Source organism: Zosterops lateralis (assembly GCF_965231275.1).
Source record: "Zosterops lateralis genome assembly, chromosome: 15".
Classification (NCBI taxonomy): Eukaryota; Metazoa; Chordata; class Aves; order Passeriformes; family Zosteropidae; genus Zosterops; species Zosterops lateralis.
In genome coordinates, this window is record NC_139775.1 from 2,741,353 (window position 1) to 2,758,743 (window position 17,391).

The 17,391-nt window shown below is 40.5% G+C and overlaps 1 protein-coding gene across 1 annotated transcript in view; it reads right to left on the minus strand.

Moving 5' to 3' along the window:
* Positions 1-16,947, minus strand: part of SDK1 (sidekick cell adhesion molecule 1) — a 393,752-nt gene extending 376,805 nt beyond the window's left edge. Inside the window, exons 1-2 of the mRNA XM_083872526.1 lie at positions 16,839-16,947; positions 15,181-16,574 (exon numbers count right to left, since the gene is read on the minus strand). Coding sequence (XP_083728652.1) covers positions 15,181-15,640 — 460 coding nt within the window. The 5' untranslated portion in view covers positions 15,641-16,574; positions 16,839-16,947. The remainder of the gene's footprint in view (positions 1-15,180; positions 16,575-16,838) is intronic.
* Positions 16,948-17,391: the final 444 nt, after the last annotated feature.

Consider the following 17,391-nt stretch of genomic DNA (forward strand, 5'->3'; position numbering starts at 1 on the left):
CAAAAAGTGTGAAAAGCCATGCTAATTGAAGATGAACAATTAAAACCGTGTGTTTTCAGCATATGACCAATATGCAAATTAAAACGTTATTAAAACCAAAACTAGTGGACAATTAGCAAGATATGCTTATCGTTATTATGGTCATTAACTCTCAGAACAGCAATAAAGCCAGAATAATATTTGTCTGCCTCCCAGAGATGTGATTCTCTGCAAAGCTGAGGGACTGACATGAACTTCAAAGTATTCCTCATGAATTTTGTTGTATTCCTCCAGTTGCTAATACATCATTTAGCAAACTGAATAATCCAAATAATCACAGAATCAGTGAGGTTGGAAAAGACCTCCAAGATTATTAAGTCCAACTGTTGAGTGATCACCACCTTGACCACCAGCCCATGGCACCAAGTGGCTTCATTTTCTCTGAAACAGCCCCAGGGACAGTGACTCCAGCACCTCCCTGGGCAGCCCCTTTCAAATGTTTAACCACCCTTCCAGTGAAGAAATTCTTCCTAGAATAGCAGGCCAGACAAACCATGTGCTAGTTAAATATATATTCTACTTAGCAGGAAAATGATTTGTTATACAAGAGTCCTCGTAAAAAAATTCTCAGAAAAATTTTTCAAAATGTGAAAACTGACTAAAAATAACTTTCAATTAATAATTAAAAACACCAAAAAAAAAAAAGAATTGTAAAGCTCCCTTGAGTGATGAGGCCAGTTTTCTCCATTACTGTGGCAGTCATTTTAAAAATCTAAGCCCCTGAGTATCAGATTTTTTTCTATTATTAGCACGCCTCTATGAACTAGTCAATATAATAAAATCTCTAGCAAGCTCTGATCAAACCATATTCAAAGGTTTGGTTCTTCTGTCTTTATAATTCTCTTCACTTCAACTGAGAGCACTCACACAACTTTATGATGCACCACTAATAATCTGTAATAGAATTAAATGGGTACTTTCCAGGAAGTCAGCAGCACAGTTACAAGAATATTTTTGTTGCAGAGTTCTTTTAACGTACTATTCATAGCTGAGAAAGTACTTTAATTTCCCTAATTAGCTGTTCAGTAATACAGAAATATGCTAATTAAAATCTATTTTTCTTCTCTTAAATTATGTCATGCTGTCAAATAGATACAAAAAATGAATGAACAGATGATATTTGCAATATCAATGCAGTATTGACACTGTGCAAGTGCTCCACCAGCACTTGCTCCAATTATTTTGCCTTGAATGAGTTTGCATTGTTTAATTGTTCAGAACTTAATAAACAATTCTGTAGATGATGTATGAAGAGAAAACAGGACTCAAGATAGTCAAATAGTGATCAAGACACTATAGAACATAAATTATGAAGAATTCCTCTGCCATTCTGACCGCAGTGCTCAAACTCTTCTACCTGCAGCATCACAAACTGGAAGTGTTAAAAAGAAGGGATCCAGGAGATGGTCTGTGCTAAGTTGGTACCATTTTAAAATAGTTTGGGATGTGCTATTTTAAAGTGTAGCAACACTAATCCTTGTCTGATGTGCAGGAACTTGTGGCTTCCATGCAATCTCAAAGATTCCATGTTGATTTAGATAAACAGGTCAGACTTCCAGGCACCAGAGGTGCTGCAGGGTGAGAGAGACAATTGCAGAGGCCTCAGGATCAGAGCAGAGCTCTGCCCTCCACAGCCCCCAGAGACCTGCTCAGAGAAAACCCTCAACAAGAGCCCACGGCTTTTAGCCAGTTCTCCTTTTGAACTTTTTTCCCTGTACCTCACAGCTGTGAGATATGTGTTCTATTCTCTGCCCAGGTGGATGGCATCAGGAATTTATAGATAAGAACACAAGAAAGATCCTTCATCTTCCAGCATGGAAAAAGCCATTTATGCAGTATCTCTGTTTTCTCCCACACAGGACATCCATTCTGCCAACCAAAGTCTCTGCACTAGCTATAAAAGAAACAAATTAACAGACAACACCAAAAAACTCAATCAAAGGGAAAATAAAAAGTTAGGGCTGAAAGAAAGCTCTGGGAATATGGAATGCTTGGTTTTATGGGAAGAAGCTTCTACAGAAGAAAAAAGATACATAATGAAATATGAATTCTATCAGTGATTTTTGAAATCAAGGCAACTAGAGGAAATCCTTTTCATTTACTTACTTGCATTTTTCTGGACTGTGAAATACCTAAAAGCTGGACAAGTCTAAATATTTGTGTTACTGAGAACACATATCTTTCCTTTGGATCTAGGTAAAGGAAAGGCCAGAGTTCAGAATAAATACTGCTTTCTTGAGATTAGGGGATCTACACATCAGGAATAGCCAAGTACAGGCAAATGTAACCCACAGTTCAGTATTGCTTTCTCTGTCTGCAACACCTTTGTAAACAACTGGAAAGATTTAAGACTTGGAAAAAACATCTAATTTTATCAAATAGCTCACATGTATTCAGTAGAAGATTGATGGTTATGGCAGTCTTTTACTAACTTGAGGAGCCATCCCACTGCTCTGTGCAACTTGATAAGCAACATTAGTCAAAACATATTACACTTTTTTCCTTATTGTACATATGAAGGTACTGTCTCATGTCTTGTCTTTTCCTGGTTCAAACAAAATTTCTGTTTAAAAAAACTTGTTGTGGTTTTGATCATGTCAACAACCTGATTCTGTTTATTTTCTTAAACCTGTTATGTAGAGCAGATTATGACATAAAAGAAAGCAACCCAAAAAAGCAGCAAAAAAGCAACGATAAACCTAAAAGAAAAACCAAAATATGTGACTCCTTGGCTTTATTAAGAACTGCTATGAAAGCTGTGTATCTCAAAAGTCAAGTATTTCATCATAAAATCCTTACATTTCAACAGACTTTTTACCTGGAAAGTATATTACTTCCATTACCAATCTGAGTGAGGGAACAGACCAATATTTCAGTTTCTGAAACTTGCTGAAACACATCCTTTTTCACACACAGAATCCTCCCATTCGTTTAAGTAAAAAAAAAAAAAAAAAAAAAAAAAAAAAAAAAAAAAAAAAAAGAGTGATAGTAAGAAGAAGAGAGCAGTTTACACATGGACACTGAAGAACTTCATTGGAATGAATCTGTGTAACTTCAATAACACTTATTAATAAACTCCCCTGTACACATTAATTCTTCTACAAAAAAAGTTTTAAACCACCCCAACCCAAGCTTTTAAATGTCTAAAGGAAAATTAAGAATCTAGTAACTGCAACACAAATATTTAAAGCTTGTAACTCTTCAAAACTGTTTAAAGTATAAAGCACTATGTCAGAGAATGTTTCTAACATGTAATCTCTACAGAATGTAGGCTAAAATTAAAATCTCCTGCTTTCATACATCACATTATTATATTAGTATAATTATATTTGTTACCATGTTCAACTAACTCATACAAATCTTGCCCTTCTTTTTTATATTATTTATTTTTATATTATTATTTCCTCCTATTGAAAGTGTTCACTGCAATTAACTTCTGCAAGTTATAAAATCCAAATGTGCACTACGTAAGGAAAAATGTAATGCTTTTCTGTGCTACATGAATATGCAATAATGAACTTCATGTGATTTCTCACAAATTCAACAACAGACTTAGTAAGTGACCAGTAGTTATGAGAGACCATCCTTTAACAAGAACTCAAAGAGAAAAGGCTTCAAAGAGCTTGAAACCTGTTGCCTTTAGCTGTCTCTTCAAAGATGGTACATTTGAGAGCTCTGAACTCTGCATTTCTGACAGAACTGCTCCACACACAGTGATATGAAAAAGCACCACTAAGTAATTGAAAAACCACAAGTGTTCTGCCTCTAACACGATTACATTTCACAATGCAGATTTATGAGATTCGAGATCTCCATTTAAGATCATGCCATTTCATACAGTTTCTCGCAGTCAATATACAAGGTACAAAATGAAAATGCATTTACAGATGCAGTCATTTGCTGGTTTGAGCTGAGGATGAGTCAATTTTCTTCACAGTGGCTGGTAGGGGGCTGAGTTTTGGATTTGTGCTGAAAAAGGAATTGTTGATAATACAGAGATGATTTTGTTATTGCTGAGCAGCCCTTGCACAGAGCGAAGGCCTTTTGTGCTGCTCACCACCTTGCCAGTGGAGGGGCACAAGGAATTGGGATGGACACAGCCTGGACAGCTGACCCAAGGGATATTCCAGACCATCTGGTGTCATGCTTGGCATGTGAAGCTGGAGGAAGAAGGAGGGATGGGGGATGTTTGGGATGATGAGTTTGCCTTCCCAAGCCACTGTTAATCACCGTTAATGAGCTCTGCTGTCCTCGGGATGGCTGAGCACCTGCCTGCTGAGGGGACAAGGTGAAGGGACACCTTGGGTTGCCTTGTTTGCACACACAGCTTTTGTTTTACTGGTAAAATGTCTTTATTTCAACCCACGAGTTTTCTCACTTTTACTCTTCCAATCCTCTTCCCCATCCCACTGGTGGTGGGGGAAGTAAGTGGCTTTTGTGGTACTCAGTTGCCAGCTGGGCTCAAACCACAACAAGTCATAAACACAAATCATACCTAGAAATCGGAAATTCAGCAATATTTGCAACTAAATCACAAAAAAATACTCTGTCTACAAAAATCAGAACAGTAAAGGAACTTCCAACCAGCATCAGAAATGGGACTTCAGAAGCCTTGAACACACTGAAGACTTCAAAAAAACCCAATGTATCAATCACTACAGACAGTTCTTCATCTGTACAGTACATTCTACTGCCAACTTATTACATGAGTTCTGGGAAGCTGTATCTGGTGCTCTCTTTGCCTTGATGCAGCATCTAAACAAGCAGGCAAACACAGAGTTTTTTCAGCATGTAGCCACTTCTCCAGAATTTTGAGACAGCTGAGATTGCTGGATGTCTGGAAGAGAGCTGCAAATATGCATGAAGGCAACATTTGCCTTTCACTCAGAATAGAAAATTTGACTGAATTATGAGAAAGCCATATCTGGCAACTCTAGTACTGGTTTGGGGAACTTTTCAGTCAAAGCAGTGTGCTCAGAACTGCACTGTAACTTTTATCTTGTCTTGTACTTATTTGCTGTCTTTTCTGAGTTTCATATATATACACATATATATATCTTCCCATTGTCTTTGTCTCATGTTAAAAGTTCCAGCAGAAATCTTCTGGTAACCGCACAGATCTGGATGTTAATGAAATGAGTGACAACTGTGTGCACTGCATGTGCCCAACACCAACACTCACTAATTGGTTACAGAAAATGTGCAATATGCCATAATTTACCAAAGCACCAATGCCTAATCACTTCATGCTGCAATGAATTTCAAGCAAACATGAGTAATTATGCCATTAGTTTCAATAAAGTGACAGCTAGCACTTACTCCACTCTAGTGAACATTTGCACAGGAGTTGGTTTATTGGTGTTTGTGATGTCCTGCAGCTCTATAGAAAGACTCTTAGAACATGAAGAATTTTTTCAAGATTTGTTGTGACATGTCTGAACATTTGTTCATATGTTAAGTGTGGAAATCCAAAATCACTCAGCACCTCCTTTTTTATATACATGAAAACTTCAACTTCACTTGTCAATTATATGGATGAGACCCGTCCATTTCTGCCCTTGGGATCCTTTGCAGAGCCATCTTGTCTTTCCTAAGTAGCTGCTCCAGTATTTTTTTTTATATACTGGAGTTCAACCATTTGAAAAATATAAAAAATTTTAAGTTTTAGATTTGACCCGGACTTCCTTGACTGAATCAGTAAGATTTTCGTTCTTTGAGTTTAAACAGGCTCAACAGTTAACACTGCAGGTTTTTACTGACACCAGTACACCATAAATACGTCTTGCTCAGGTTTTGGGTAGCAGAAGACAGAGCTACATCCGGTATATGAAAGCTGAAAATTATACTCACAAGAAACCTGAATGGGATTGACAAGGCATCATTTTAATTATGACACATTTACATAGTGAATGTAACGTTGAATTACCAGCACTTAAAATTCTAAGTTTGACATGAGTGTCATTGACTCAGAATTCTCAACTGAAGGTTCAGAAAAATATGCTTAAATATTTGACCCATTAAATGCTAATAATGAGCCATATATAATTAATTAAATCTGAGTAAGATTGCTATCAACACTTGTATGGAGAAACTTGAAATGAAGATGTTAGGTACTACATAAACAGCTTGAAAAAAAGTTTTCAAAATACAAATCTTGCTTTGTTATTCACAGCTGCTTCAAACTTGTGTATGAATGGGAGGTTTATCTTGAGAGTCACTTGAAATTTTTCTGTTGATGATTTCTTTAAACAACAGCATCACTAGCCTATCTTGTAATTGAATTAAGTCAATTGACCTATTCTCCCATTTCCCTGAAATGAAACACCTAAAAGGAAATTTTAGCGTTGTTCTATGGATAATGAGCACTAGTATGATCAGGCTTTATGAAGAGGAAACACCTTCTCTCAGTCGACTAGTTTTATGAAGTTACTATATAAAATATGTATTCTTTTCAAGAGGAGAAAAAACCCCAGAACAAAACACTGATCTCTCATTAGTTCTTAAAAGCTAAGAACCTTGCATAAGAGAGAATGCAACCCACAACCTTAAAAAAGAAGTTTAAGATAAAAAGAAAATATTTTTTTTTAGTTAAAATACAGCATTTTAGAAAATTATGGTTGCACATGCCAATGCAGGAAACTAATTTAACAATAATCGGCATATCTTTCTTCGTTTAAGATACATCTGATGTTGTTCACAAGTAAACAGTTATGTTACAGATTCTAGAGAGAAATGGGAAATTAGTTGATAGAATTTATCCTAAAACCTGGTGTTTGAAGTGGCATTAAAACAGTTTTTAATTCCAGTTACTTCATCTTAAAAAAAAAAAAAAAATAATCTAACGTCTTCATGGCAATAAAAATAGCAAAAGTTGAAAGACAGGAGTTACTGTTCTTGACCTCTTGCTTCTTAGAATTGCCTAACATTTAAAAACAAAATGCTGGGATAATCTACCATTAAACTATCCTCCTGCTCATCTGCACTTGACAAGGCCTCCAGCACAATAAAAGCCCCGCTTTGCACAATGCAAGTGTCCTAGAAAAGGCTCCCTGTGCCCAGGGAGAGGATCAAGGCGGGATCTGCTCCGCATTGGGAGTGCAGAATCAGAGGGTTTAAGCCTCCTCCTCAGCCTGTCCCTGGCAGGAGGCTTTACTTGTACAACAACAGCACGGAGGAGACTAATCTGAGAGCACATCGGGCTAGAGACAAAGGGATAAAGACAACAGAGGGAAGGGTGAGGCACACAGAGGGATGTGCAAACAAACAACAGCACTGCCTTCACCGTGGCACGGCGGAATTGCCAGAGCACTATCAGCTGTAAGAAGTTTTTTTATGCACCACAGCATAAAACAAAAGTGCCAATGACTTTCTCCTCAACAACTGGGACGGCAGGGACGAAAGCAGAAAGGTGCTGGTTTGCAAATGTTACATTCACATGATAGGAAGGATCTGTGTTTATTCGATCTCTTGGCCCTGAAGGAAGGAAAGCACTCACAAACAAGAGAAATCTGTTGTACCTCTGCATGCACAGATTCAAGAGGACCTAAAATTAAACATATCAGTACACACATTTAGAAATACTGATGGAGAATTCCCTTCACTTCCTCCCAAGCACTTCAGTACTCCAGCAATGTGTTCCATGTTATGATAAATGTATTATCTTTGAACTGCAGGTATGGCACTGCACCATATATTTCTTTTCCAATAATCATGTACCATTTAGTTACTTTGAAGTATTTAGTCATGAATGGCCTTTGCACTTCTTGACCGATAAGAAATAAGAAACAAGGGACATTCATTCCCCAATGCAAGACTGCAATGACAGCATTCACACTGAGTCTGTGTTTAACACAAATGTTAGGTGAGCAAACAGCACCGGTTTAACAAAATACATTTTTTCTAAGTATCTAAACATTTTAAATATTTGCACTATAGTTCCATTATTTCCTTAGTACCTTCTCTTAAAAAGTAACATTGCTACTGAGTTGCTCTCCTGTGAACTCAATGCCAAAACCACATATCAAACCCACAACATTCTCAGCTCATTAATACAAAAAATTTGACAAATATGAACCTGAGGATGAAAGCAGTGTCTACCAGATCTTCTGATTCTTTGTGTAATAATGAGTTACAAACTTCAATTGCAGCCTGGAATCAATGTGGGACCCTTCTGGCAACACACACTGGAGCTAAGTTATCATTATTCTCTACCTTCTGGTCCAAGAGAGCAATACCCAACAAATTATTTTTTAGGTAACATGTTAGACCAAGGAGTTTATTAGGAAAAATATATGGCTTAGGGCTTAAAAGACCATAAAGTGGTTTAAAGAGACCTAAGGGACATTGATTTATCTACCAGAATCAACTTTCTCTTCAGGCTGCCGCAATAGAGCACGGAAATGAGAAAAACAGGATTAAAGACTCACATTATCTGCATAAAAAGCTCAAATGCTTTATTGTTTATAAAAATGACACTTCAAAAGTTATCTGAATGCCGTGACGTAAGACTGTACAATCCACTTCCACATCTTGCATTAAGGGCGGTTAAAGACTTCCTTTAATCAGAGTTGTTGGAGCTCACACCTCTCCTTTTTAACCTACTGAATCTGTTCATTAGATAGAAATATTAAAAAGTAATATTGGTGGAATTTGCAACTTAAGTTGCAAAGTTTCTTTTTGTTTAAGAATAAAGTCTCATTCCTATCATCAGCCTACAGAACTGAGATATCGGGGGACTAGGGGAAATTTCATATAAATTAAATTTAGCATCTACCTTATAAACTCGGGTTGGGAAGACTCCACTCAACAGAGGGATAAACTCACTGAAAGAGACTTTCAGAGAAAAGAACCTAAAGTCTTCTAAACCACCTCACTTCACTACTTTCTCCCCATGAGCAGCAGCCTCCACATATTTGTATTCCCTTGTGTTTTGTCAGAGTTGGAAAATTCCCTCCCAACTGAAGCTGAGCTTAGGAACACAGCCAGGGTCATGCCCCTGGCCAGGTCTGCATTGTCCCTGATGCCTGCGTGACCCCAGTCTGAGCTACTTCAGGGAGCTCAACAGCTGAAAATTAAAAACACTCCCCTTAACAAGCCTAGATCTACATTTCTAATCTTAGTGAGGGTACCAGTTGTGTTGCACCTCAGAGGCATTTCAGTGATAAAACACAATTAGAAACAGACCAGTGTCTATTCTAGAATAGATTTGTTATTTTCTATAGCAAAGGCAGAACAAAAAATTCCCTTTGTAAACCAAAAATACAAATGCTCAAGATATGATGCACAAATATCACATACATCTAGAAGTCAAGGATCTATACTGTGAGCAGATCCTACAAACCCAGTCATATATGTTTAAAAGCAAGGAAGTTGGTATCACTTTAAAATAAAAGGCTCCTCCCTTCTCCGCCATGTCACCCTTGGAACTCAGAGCTGCAAATGCTACATGAACTAATTCCTACAGAACCTTCCGGGGCTGTGACAGTCCAAAGGCCACATCTGTAAAGGAACTGCAAAGTCTTACTTTACTCCAGGGGCAGATATAACGCCAGAAACCCCAAGTTCTTTGGGAACAGGCCTTTCCATGAAGTTACATTTTTGTTCTACATGAGCTCTATGTGTGGTGAAGGGTCATCTTTGAGGCACATGCAGTGAAGGGTCTTTATTCACTGGAAAATACACCCTTGATAGTCAGAAATAGAACCCAACTCTCACCAGTTCCTTGCTTTCCAGCTGTAATAACTGTATGTAGTCTAACCCAATGCCATGCTATAGCTGCTAACAGTTCTTCCTTTGGTTCACACAAAAGTCTTCTTGTGCTGAATTTAAAAGATTTCAAGCAAATGAAAGATGGAGCCAAGCACTGACAAGAAAACAAAATTCTGAAAAAATGATCAGTGGGCAGCACTCAGTCTCAGTTCTGACTATGTAGACAGGAAAAATAATAGGTATCAATTTAAACTTAATCATAATGCACATGCATATAGAATTTGTATTAAAGATGCAAAGGTACTGGCATTTTATAATCTCTACACAAATCTTATGAAAATTGCTCTATTTCATGTTTTAAGTTCAAGAAAACACAATCTTGAAAATATCAACACATCATCAATTTGTTCCTTAAAAGCTATTTAAATATATATTATGTATGTACATAGGCAGAATGAGGAGGAAAGGCATATTTCTGTAATGAACTCAGCATGAACAAGATTTTGCTTCAGGAGGGATCTAATTGCCTCTAGTCAGCCCACAGATTCATCACACCAAAAAGGTCCAGCTGGAACAAATAACCAGGCCATCCAGAATGTGATACTCAGGTGAAGCTGTGTAGAGAGCTGATAAATGCATGGAAATGATAAATGCATGAAAAAGTCAGGAATGTGTTCCAGACTTGTACATGTACAGTGGTGAGAACAATAAGACAATTTTAAAAAATCCCTCTCAGATCTACAAAAGCCCCAATCCCTTCACTTAACAGCTTCCTGGTAATTCACTTTGAGATTGTTTTTTAGTATTTCTATGGTTTGTTTAAATAATCCTTAACATATTAGACATTTGCCTTCATTATTCAAAATACCCAACTACGCACAGAGATGGCAGAACCTTCCAGAACAACTTTTCAAGGACACAGTTTTGCTTTCTGTTCTTCTTAAGTGAAGTGAAAGCCACAGAGCAGAACTGCCACAGCCTCTCTCCACGCCCAGGTCATTCCTGCTCTGAGCATCTCCTGGCAGTGCATGAACACCGTGATAATAAAACACCCATTACTTATGGTCTCCCTTCAGCTCTAACAGGACCATTACACTGCACTCTCAAGGAATCATCTGAAACACACTGCACTTGGAATGTTAATAATGTGTTCCCAGCTCTTTGAACCTGCTGTAAGAAGTCTTAAGAACAGGTACTTTTCCAGCAAAGCATAAACATATAAAGCAAACCAAGAGTTACCACAGTAGAGAGAGTGAGACGTCACATGGCCTGGCCACAGAAAATGCCAACTCCCTCCACCTCAGTTCGTCTGAGACTGGGCCTGAATCTACTCCTCCAAATCAATTGTTTAATTATTATAATTATATACACAAAAAATCCAACTGCTTGAAAACTAGCACATACTTAAAATGCTCATCTAAAGAAAAGAAACATAAAAGGCAAACCCAATACAAAATCTTGAGTTTCCAATAAACAGTAACAGCATTTTTTGGAATTAGAAATGGTTCCTTCTACATTTAAATCAGAATCTTTTTCACCCTCCAGTAGGTATTGCCCTAACATTTCACCATCTCTCCATCCTGCTAAAAACCAAATACTCTGTGCCAGTTGTTTATCATCTCTGCACCTAATGCAGTTTGAAATTTGCTTGAAAAGGCTTCTTACACTCAGCATATTTATAATACACCAGATCAAATATTTGAATTAAGGAAGTTGGGCCTCAGAAACATTCTCATCCATCTATTGGGTCATGGCTTCTTTCAAAGCACAATTCATATCAATACCACCTTAAATGTACATTCAGGTATTTGTAGAATTCTGAATAGGGATTTGATTAAGTAGCATAAAAAGATTACAGTTCTACTGCCATAAAACTAAGAAATATCAGACAAACTTCTCTTTCTTAATATTTAAAGATACCAGGCTCCTGCTGGAGAAGCTTAAAGCTTTGCTCTGCTTTTATCTATTTTAAAATCTTTCTGAACAACAGCCATCAATCCGAAGAAATATATTTTAAAGTATTCTTTTCATTCCTCAACAAAAGGCAGACATTGGGAAGGTACTTAAATCCATTAAGATGCATGTAGAGTAGCCTCTAGCAACTTCCAACCTATTTAAATAAGCAGAATTTTTCTATTTCCATACAAATATTCCAGTAGTTTAGTAAACATTTTGTACCTCAGTAGGCATCAGTGTTTGTTAATCTCATACATAAGGAATAAATTCCAGTGCTGCAGGAGCTCCGTGTACTCCCAGGACTCTGCCCGGGCATGCAGACCCCTGAGCCAGACGTCTCTCCAGCAGGATGTTCCTCCAAGTACAGTCGGCAGCCACTGGGGCCAAATGATTCACTCCTCCCATCACCTCCCAAAGTCTAATTTGATAATTATAGTGATTATCAATTAGCATCTCATCACTATTTGATGACACACGATGACTTGAGGCTAACTAGCATCTCGCACATCATTTAACAGAAATGCCAGGAAAAGAGAGCTGGTGGCACAGGCCAGCAGGCAGAGAGAGCTGAGTAAACAAAGGAATGTGCAACAGTTTGGGGACTCTTACAAGTTAATTTTTCTGAGATGGGCCAGTGCAGACATCCCCAAGTGTGAGGGGGCCCTGAGCAAAGCCCCAGCCATCACAGGAGTGGGAGCTCCATTCCCAGACTGGGACAGGCCACAACCTTTGTCTTCTGTGCCTGGAAAGTCACTCCCATGGTGAGAAGGTCTGCACAACAACACTAAGGTTCAAAGAGAATCCTTCATTACTCAGGACAACAACCCAATGAACACACTAGACTTCAAAAGGGCAAAAGGAAGCTGATAAATTTTATATTGAAATATGTAACACAACTATCCGAAGACAGAAGAGCTGAAGAGCTAAACGCAAAATGAATTTACAAGTGGTTTTGTCTACAGTTCACCACTAGATCAGCTTTCACATGGATGATCATTCAAGTTTAGAGAATACTCAACCAACCTGTTGCAGCTGAAACTCATTTCTTCCATTCACCTTGAACTATAACATACTTGATCTCAACAACTTTACCTGATCTGTTTCCTAGGAATGAAAATGAAGAACCTGCATTTCAGTATGCCTGAAATACTTCTTATGTCTTTAATGCTGGAATAGTTATTATGGAAGCATTAGTGGTTATAGTGTTGTATTATGATTCATTCAGAAGAGCCATGGCCCAGATATTTAGAATGTTCATTTCTTTATCTTTTAAAAAGATTGAAGTCGTGTAATTCTCTCATGCATATGACCACATCATTCCATTAAAAACTTCTGTGGCTGTAGCAGACTTTCCATTTTCATGAAGGACTTTTACAGAAATTGTCATCTTCTCTCTAAAGTAAATTTTTGCATAAAAATGATGAATGTTTCAGAATCCATTAGAATTCAGAGTGGAAAAAGAACCGTAAGTTAGAAATTAATACAAATTTTGTGAAATTCCAATAAAAGCCCTCTACATCAAGACCTCCACACTGGTTTATGTGTCAAATAATTCTTATGAGGACTAACTGTAATCTTCAGCATTATATAAAATCTAAAATTTATTTTGTTTCTGCATTACATAATTGTTTTATCTTTCATTGTTTCATGTCTTCTACACTTCATACCTTTATCTGAACCAATATTTTAAAGGAATAATATGTCTTACTCTCTTCCCCTCCCCTCCTTGCCTTAAGTACTCTTAGTTACTTAAAACTAACTTGGTGTAAGGACTTTTTGTGGGATAGTTTGTATACACTGCATGACTCCCTGAGATATACTGTACCTGATAGTGATACTACTGCAAATGCTGAGTAATCTGAAATAAACCATTGAAAAAATATGCTCTACTATATGCTAAACAAAAGTTTCAATTCACTTTTAATCCAGTAAGATGGCTAGTTTACTACTAAACATAGAAAAACTGCTTCACATGGCATCTGAAATGATTCCTGAATCCCTGGCACCTAAAACTACCTTTTGTGATTTTTTTTTTATTTTTAATGTAAACAGCAAGAATCATCAGCATTAATCTGCCAACATGAAGCATCATATTGGCACCTATCAACATCAATTACCAAAAGAAAAAAAAGCAAAAAGTGACGTGAATTTTAATTTGCAGAGATAATTATGTCAGGTATGGCTTGTTTCAGGATAACAATGCTCTGTTAGGGCTTGCAGGCCTCAGCAGAAGTAATTTGGGAATAGCAGTGACAGCATAAACAAAGCACTGAGAAAGGTTTATGAGGGTGGAGTCCATATAAAACACTGGATTAAATCTCTTCTGTATCCTGCGGCTCCAAACTTTCTGAGGATGCAGCAGTAAACTCAGAGCAGACAAACTACAGCAGACTTGGCTCCCAACCCCTCTTCCTCAACACACCAGCCCCATCCACTTATTACCACTGAATGCACCGTTGTTGCCCGTGAAATACTTGAAAACAAAGAGCTAAAACACAAAGACTATTCCCTTTCATGGAGTATTAACTTCCGCTTTTAATAACTGACTCCTGGTCCCGCACGATACAGTTCTGCATTGTCCAGCACACCCCACTTCAGCCAGACAATGCACACAGCAATAAAACTCAACCCAGCAAAGAAAGTGAAAGCTGCGTTTGTTCAGCGTGTTATTTGGCGCAGCCAACTGTAATGCTTCTGCCTGCCACTTATTGTTTACTCTGTCAAAGGATTATTAAGAATTGGGCTACATTTGGCAATTTTTTGAGAAGGGAATTTACATGCAAAGTGACTGACACTTGGTATTTAAAGTCTATTGGTCGAGTCTGACCCTTCGTTTACAAGTGACTCATTTGACTGCAAGGATCTCTGATGTGGAAATGCTCAGATACGAATCAATTGCAGTTTTTGTCTCGGGTAAATGTTACTTGGCAATCCAGAAGAAATGAACAATGCTGAGACCGAGGCTCACACAGAATAGTGCTCATATGTTTAAAGAATTCCTTTTACATGCCTGGTTTAGTTCTAGTCGGAGGATTTATGACTCCCCTTCTCCTAATAACTTATCTCAGAGCACAGTGGTTTTAAACACACACACACAGGCACAGAGACACACACACACAAAACCGGCAGTTAACTCTTTTGCTGCCTGAAGAAACAGCACGGATGCATTTAAGTAAATTTAAAAAGCAGGTTTGGCGCTGATAGGGATTGTGATTCTCCATGGGAGGTTGGGATAGGGTAAGGGTAGGACTAGAAAGGGAGAGACACACGTAGGTACAGTTTGCAAATCCCTGCTCCATAAAGAAACGATTGTGTGTAAGAAACGACCATTCCTACATGAATCAGCTCAGCGCGAATTCTGCAGTGTATCTCTGATAAGGATAAAAGTAAAAGGGTTTCTCTGTACCCGAGCAAGATTCCCTTCCTCTCGGAAGGCAGATGCAGCATTTCTATAAACAAAAATATCTCTAGCCCTACCTTGTGCCAGTGCTTGCAACATGTGGAGCTGAAGCAACAGAAACGCCCACCATCCCCGACAGAAGATGAAACAGAAGTTTAACTTTATCATCATTCCGCCTCGCCTGCTATTCCTCCGGGCAATAATTTCGCGATCCACCTTCCTTTCAACCGGTGTTGCCTCACCGATCCCCATCGGATCCGGGCGGCCGCCGCTGCTGCCGGCGCTCCGGTCATGGCTCATTCCGCCCCCGCGGGCCGGGCTGTGTGCGGAGGGTCGGGAGCCCGAGCCCCGCGCTCCGGGGGGAAGCGGAGCCCCCGCTCGCCGGGACCGGCGGGCTCTTTGATTTGTGCTCGCTCCTCCTGCGAGCCGCGAGCGGCGCTCCGTGTGCCGCCCGCTATGACAGTCGCCACCTAAGTCAATGTTTCTGGTGGAGGTATTGATTGCACCAAAACAACCAGTCAGAAATGTGAAACACATGTTTCTCTGCACTGTCACATCCGATGCCTTCAGCACACAGGGAGTAAGTTCACGGGCGTCAGTATTTCAGTAAATCCGGATCTTTCAGCACATCGCGAACAGGAACAGGGAGAAACTGATCCATCTTAGCAGCCACCAGCAGACAATCCAGAGAGAACCTTTTATACCGCAACAGTGATGGAAACTGTTTCCCCCTTCATTTTTATGGACCGTGGTGAGTTCTCCAGCATGTGTCCCATTCTCCTGTAAAAACCCTCCGATGGAAGTGTTAAATTCTCGTAGAAGGGAAAGAAGAAAAAAAAAAAAAAAAAAAAAAAAAAAAGCGACAAGGAAAAAAAAAAACTAATTGAAAGTACCTCGTTATTCCTTGCGCTAAGGATTTATTTCAGACAATTTCAAGATTAGCCATGCAGACAGAGTAGTCTCCCCATATCCCCGCAAAGCTCTGCATAGTTTATATTAATCCGATTTTCCTTGGAATACAAATCTCTACCGTCAATAGAAGGGTTTGAAGGGTCCTCGAGCAGGTAAATGGAGCAGCTCTGGCTGTGATTCCAGCTCGCTGTGCAGTCAGTCAGCCACAGGCCAGTGCCGGTGTCACCTGAACTCCTCACGTTCAGCCGGGGGTAGGGAAAACCTCAGTTGATCCCGTCTCCCTCCTCGAAGGCTGGTGCCGATCCCTTCCTGGCAGGGAGACCACGACAAAAATCACCTCTAACAGGGAAAGCGCTTCTTCTCTTGCCGCCTGTGGACGCAGCAAGGAAGCAAACCCTCAGCTGGACAGTGTCCGGGGCGGGAGGAGCGAAAATCTGCCGAAACAAGCAGCAACAAGGTGCAATCCTGGCAGCTCTGCCGAGCCGGGCTCCTGCTCTCGGCGCTGATGCAGCCCAGGGATCCCGGTCCTTCCTCCGAGCGTCTCTCCCTCCTCACAGCGCTGTAAACACAAGGGGGAAAGCGCGATCACAACAGCGGCAGCGGCGGCAATAAAACACAACCGAAAAAAAAAAAAAGGGAAAGCAAGCGCTGGAGGTTTTACATTTGAACAATGCATCGGGTATTGTTTCAGTCCCGCCTTCCGTAAAGGGAAAACTTTCGTGGGAGATTCCCTCCCCCCCACACCTTGTTAAAGGAGAGGAAAGGATAGGAGTAGTTATAAAAGAAGTGCACGCAGGATAAAGGCGAGTTAAAAACAAAGCACCTAAGCGCGAAGTTGATCAAACAGGAGCCCCGCCAGTCGCTCCCGCCCCCGAGAGCCGCCTCAACTTTTCTCATGGCCGCAGGCCCTGCCCGCGCCCCCCGCATCCCCCGCGCCCCCTCGGCGTCCCCGCCCCGCGTCCCGCTCCCCCCGGCTCCCTCCGAGCCGGCAGCGGCGCTGCTGGCTCACCTCCCGGCTCCCCGCACGGCTCTCCCGCCCACAGCGCCCCGGCCCACCTTCCCCTGACCTACACCTCACCGCGTCTGGGCTGGGGAGGGCGGGGGGCGCATCCTGCGCGGGGCTGAGGGGATTTGTGTGCGCGTTTGTGTTTATCAGCACGCGTGTGTATGTGTACGTGTGTGACACTGTCGGGACCGGGCGGTGCGGGGCTGGAGCGGGGTATGTCAGCGCGGGTTCCGCAGCCGCGGGCGGGGGCACACACCGCCCGCCATCCCGCTCCCCTCAGGCGGGACCCGCGCTCCCCCCCCCCCCGCCCGGCCGGGGCGCTCATTGGGCGGGCGGGCCGAGCGGGGCGACCGGCGCGCGCGCGCAGGGG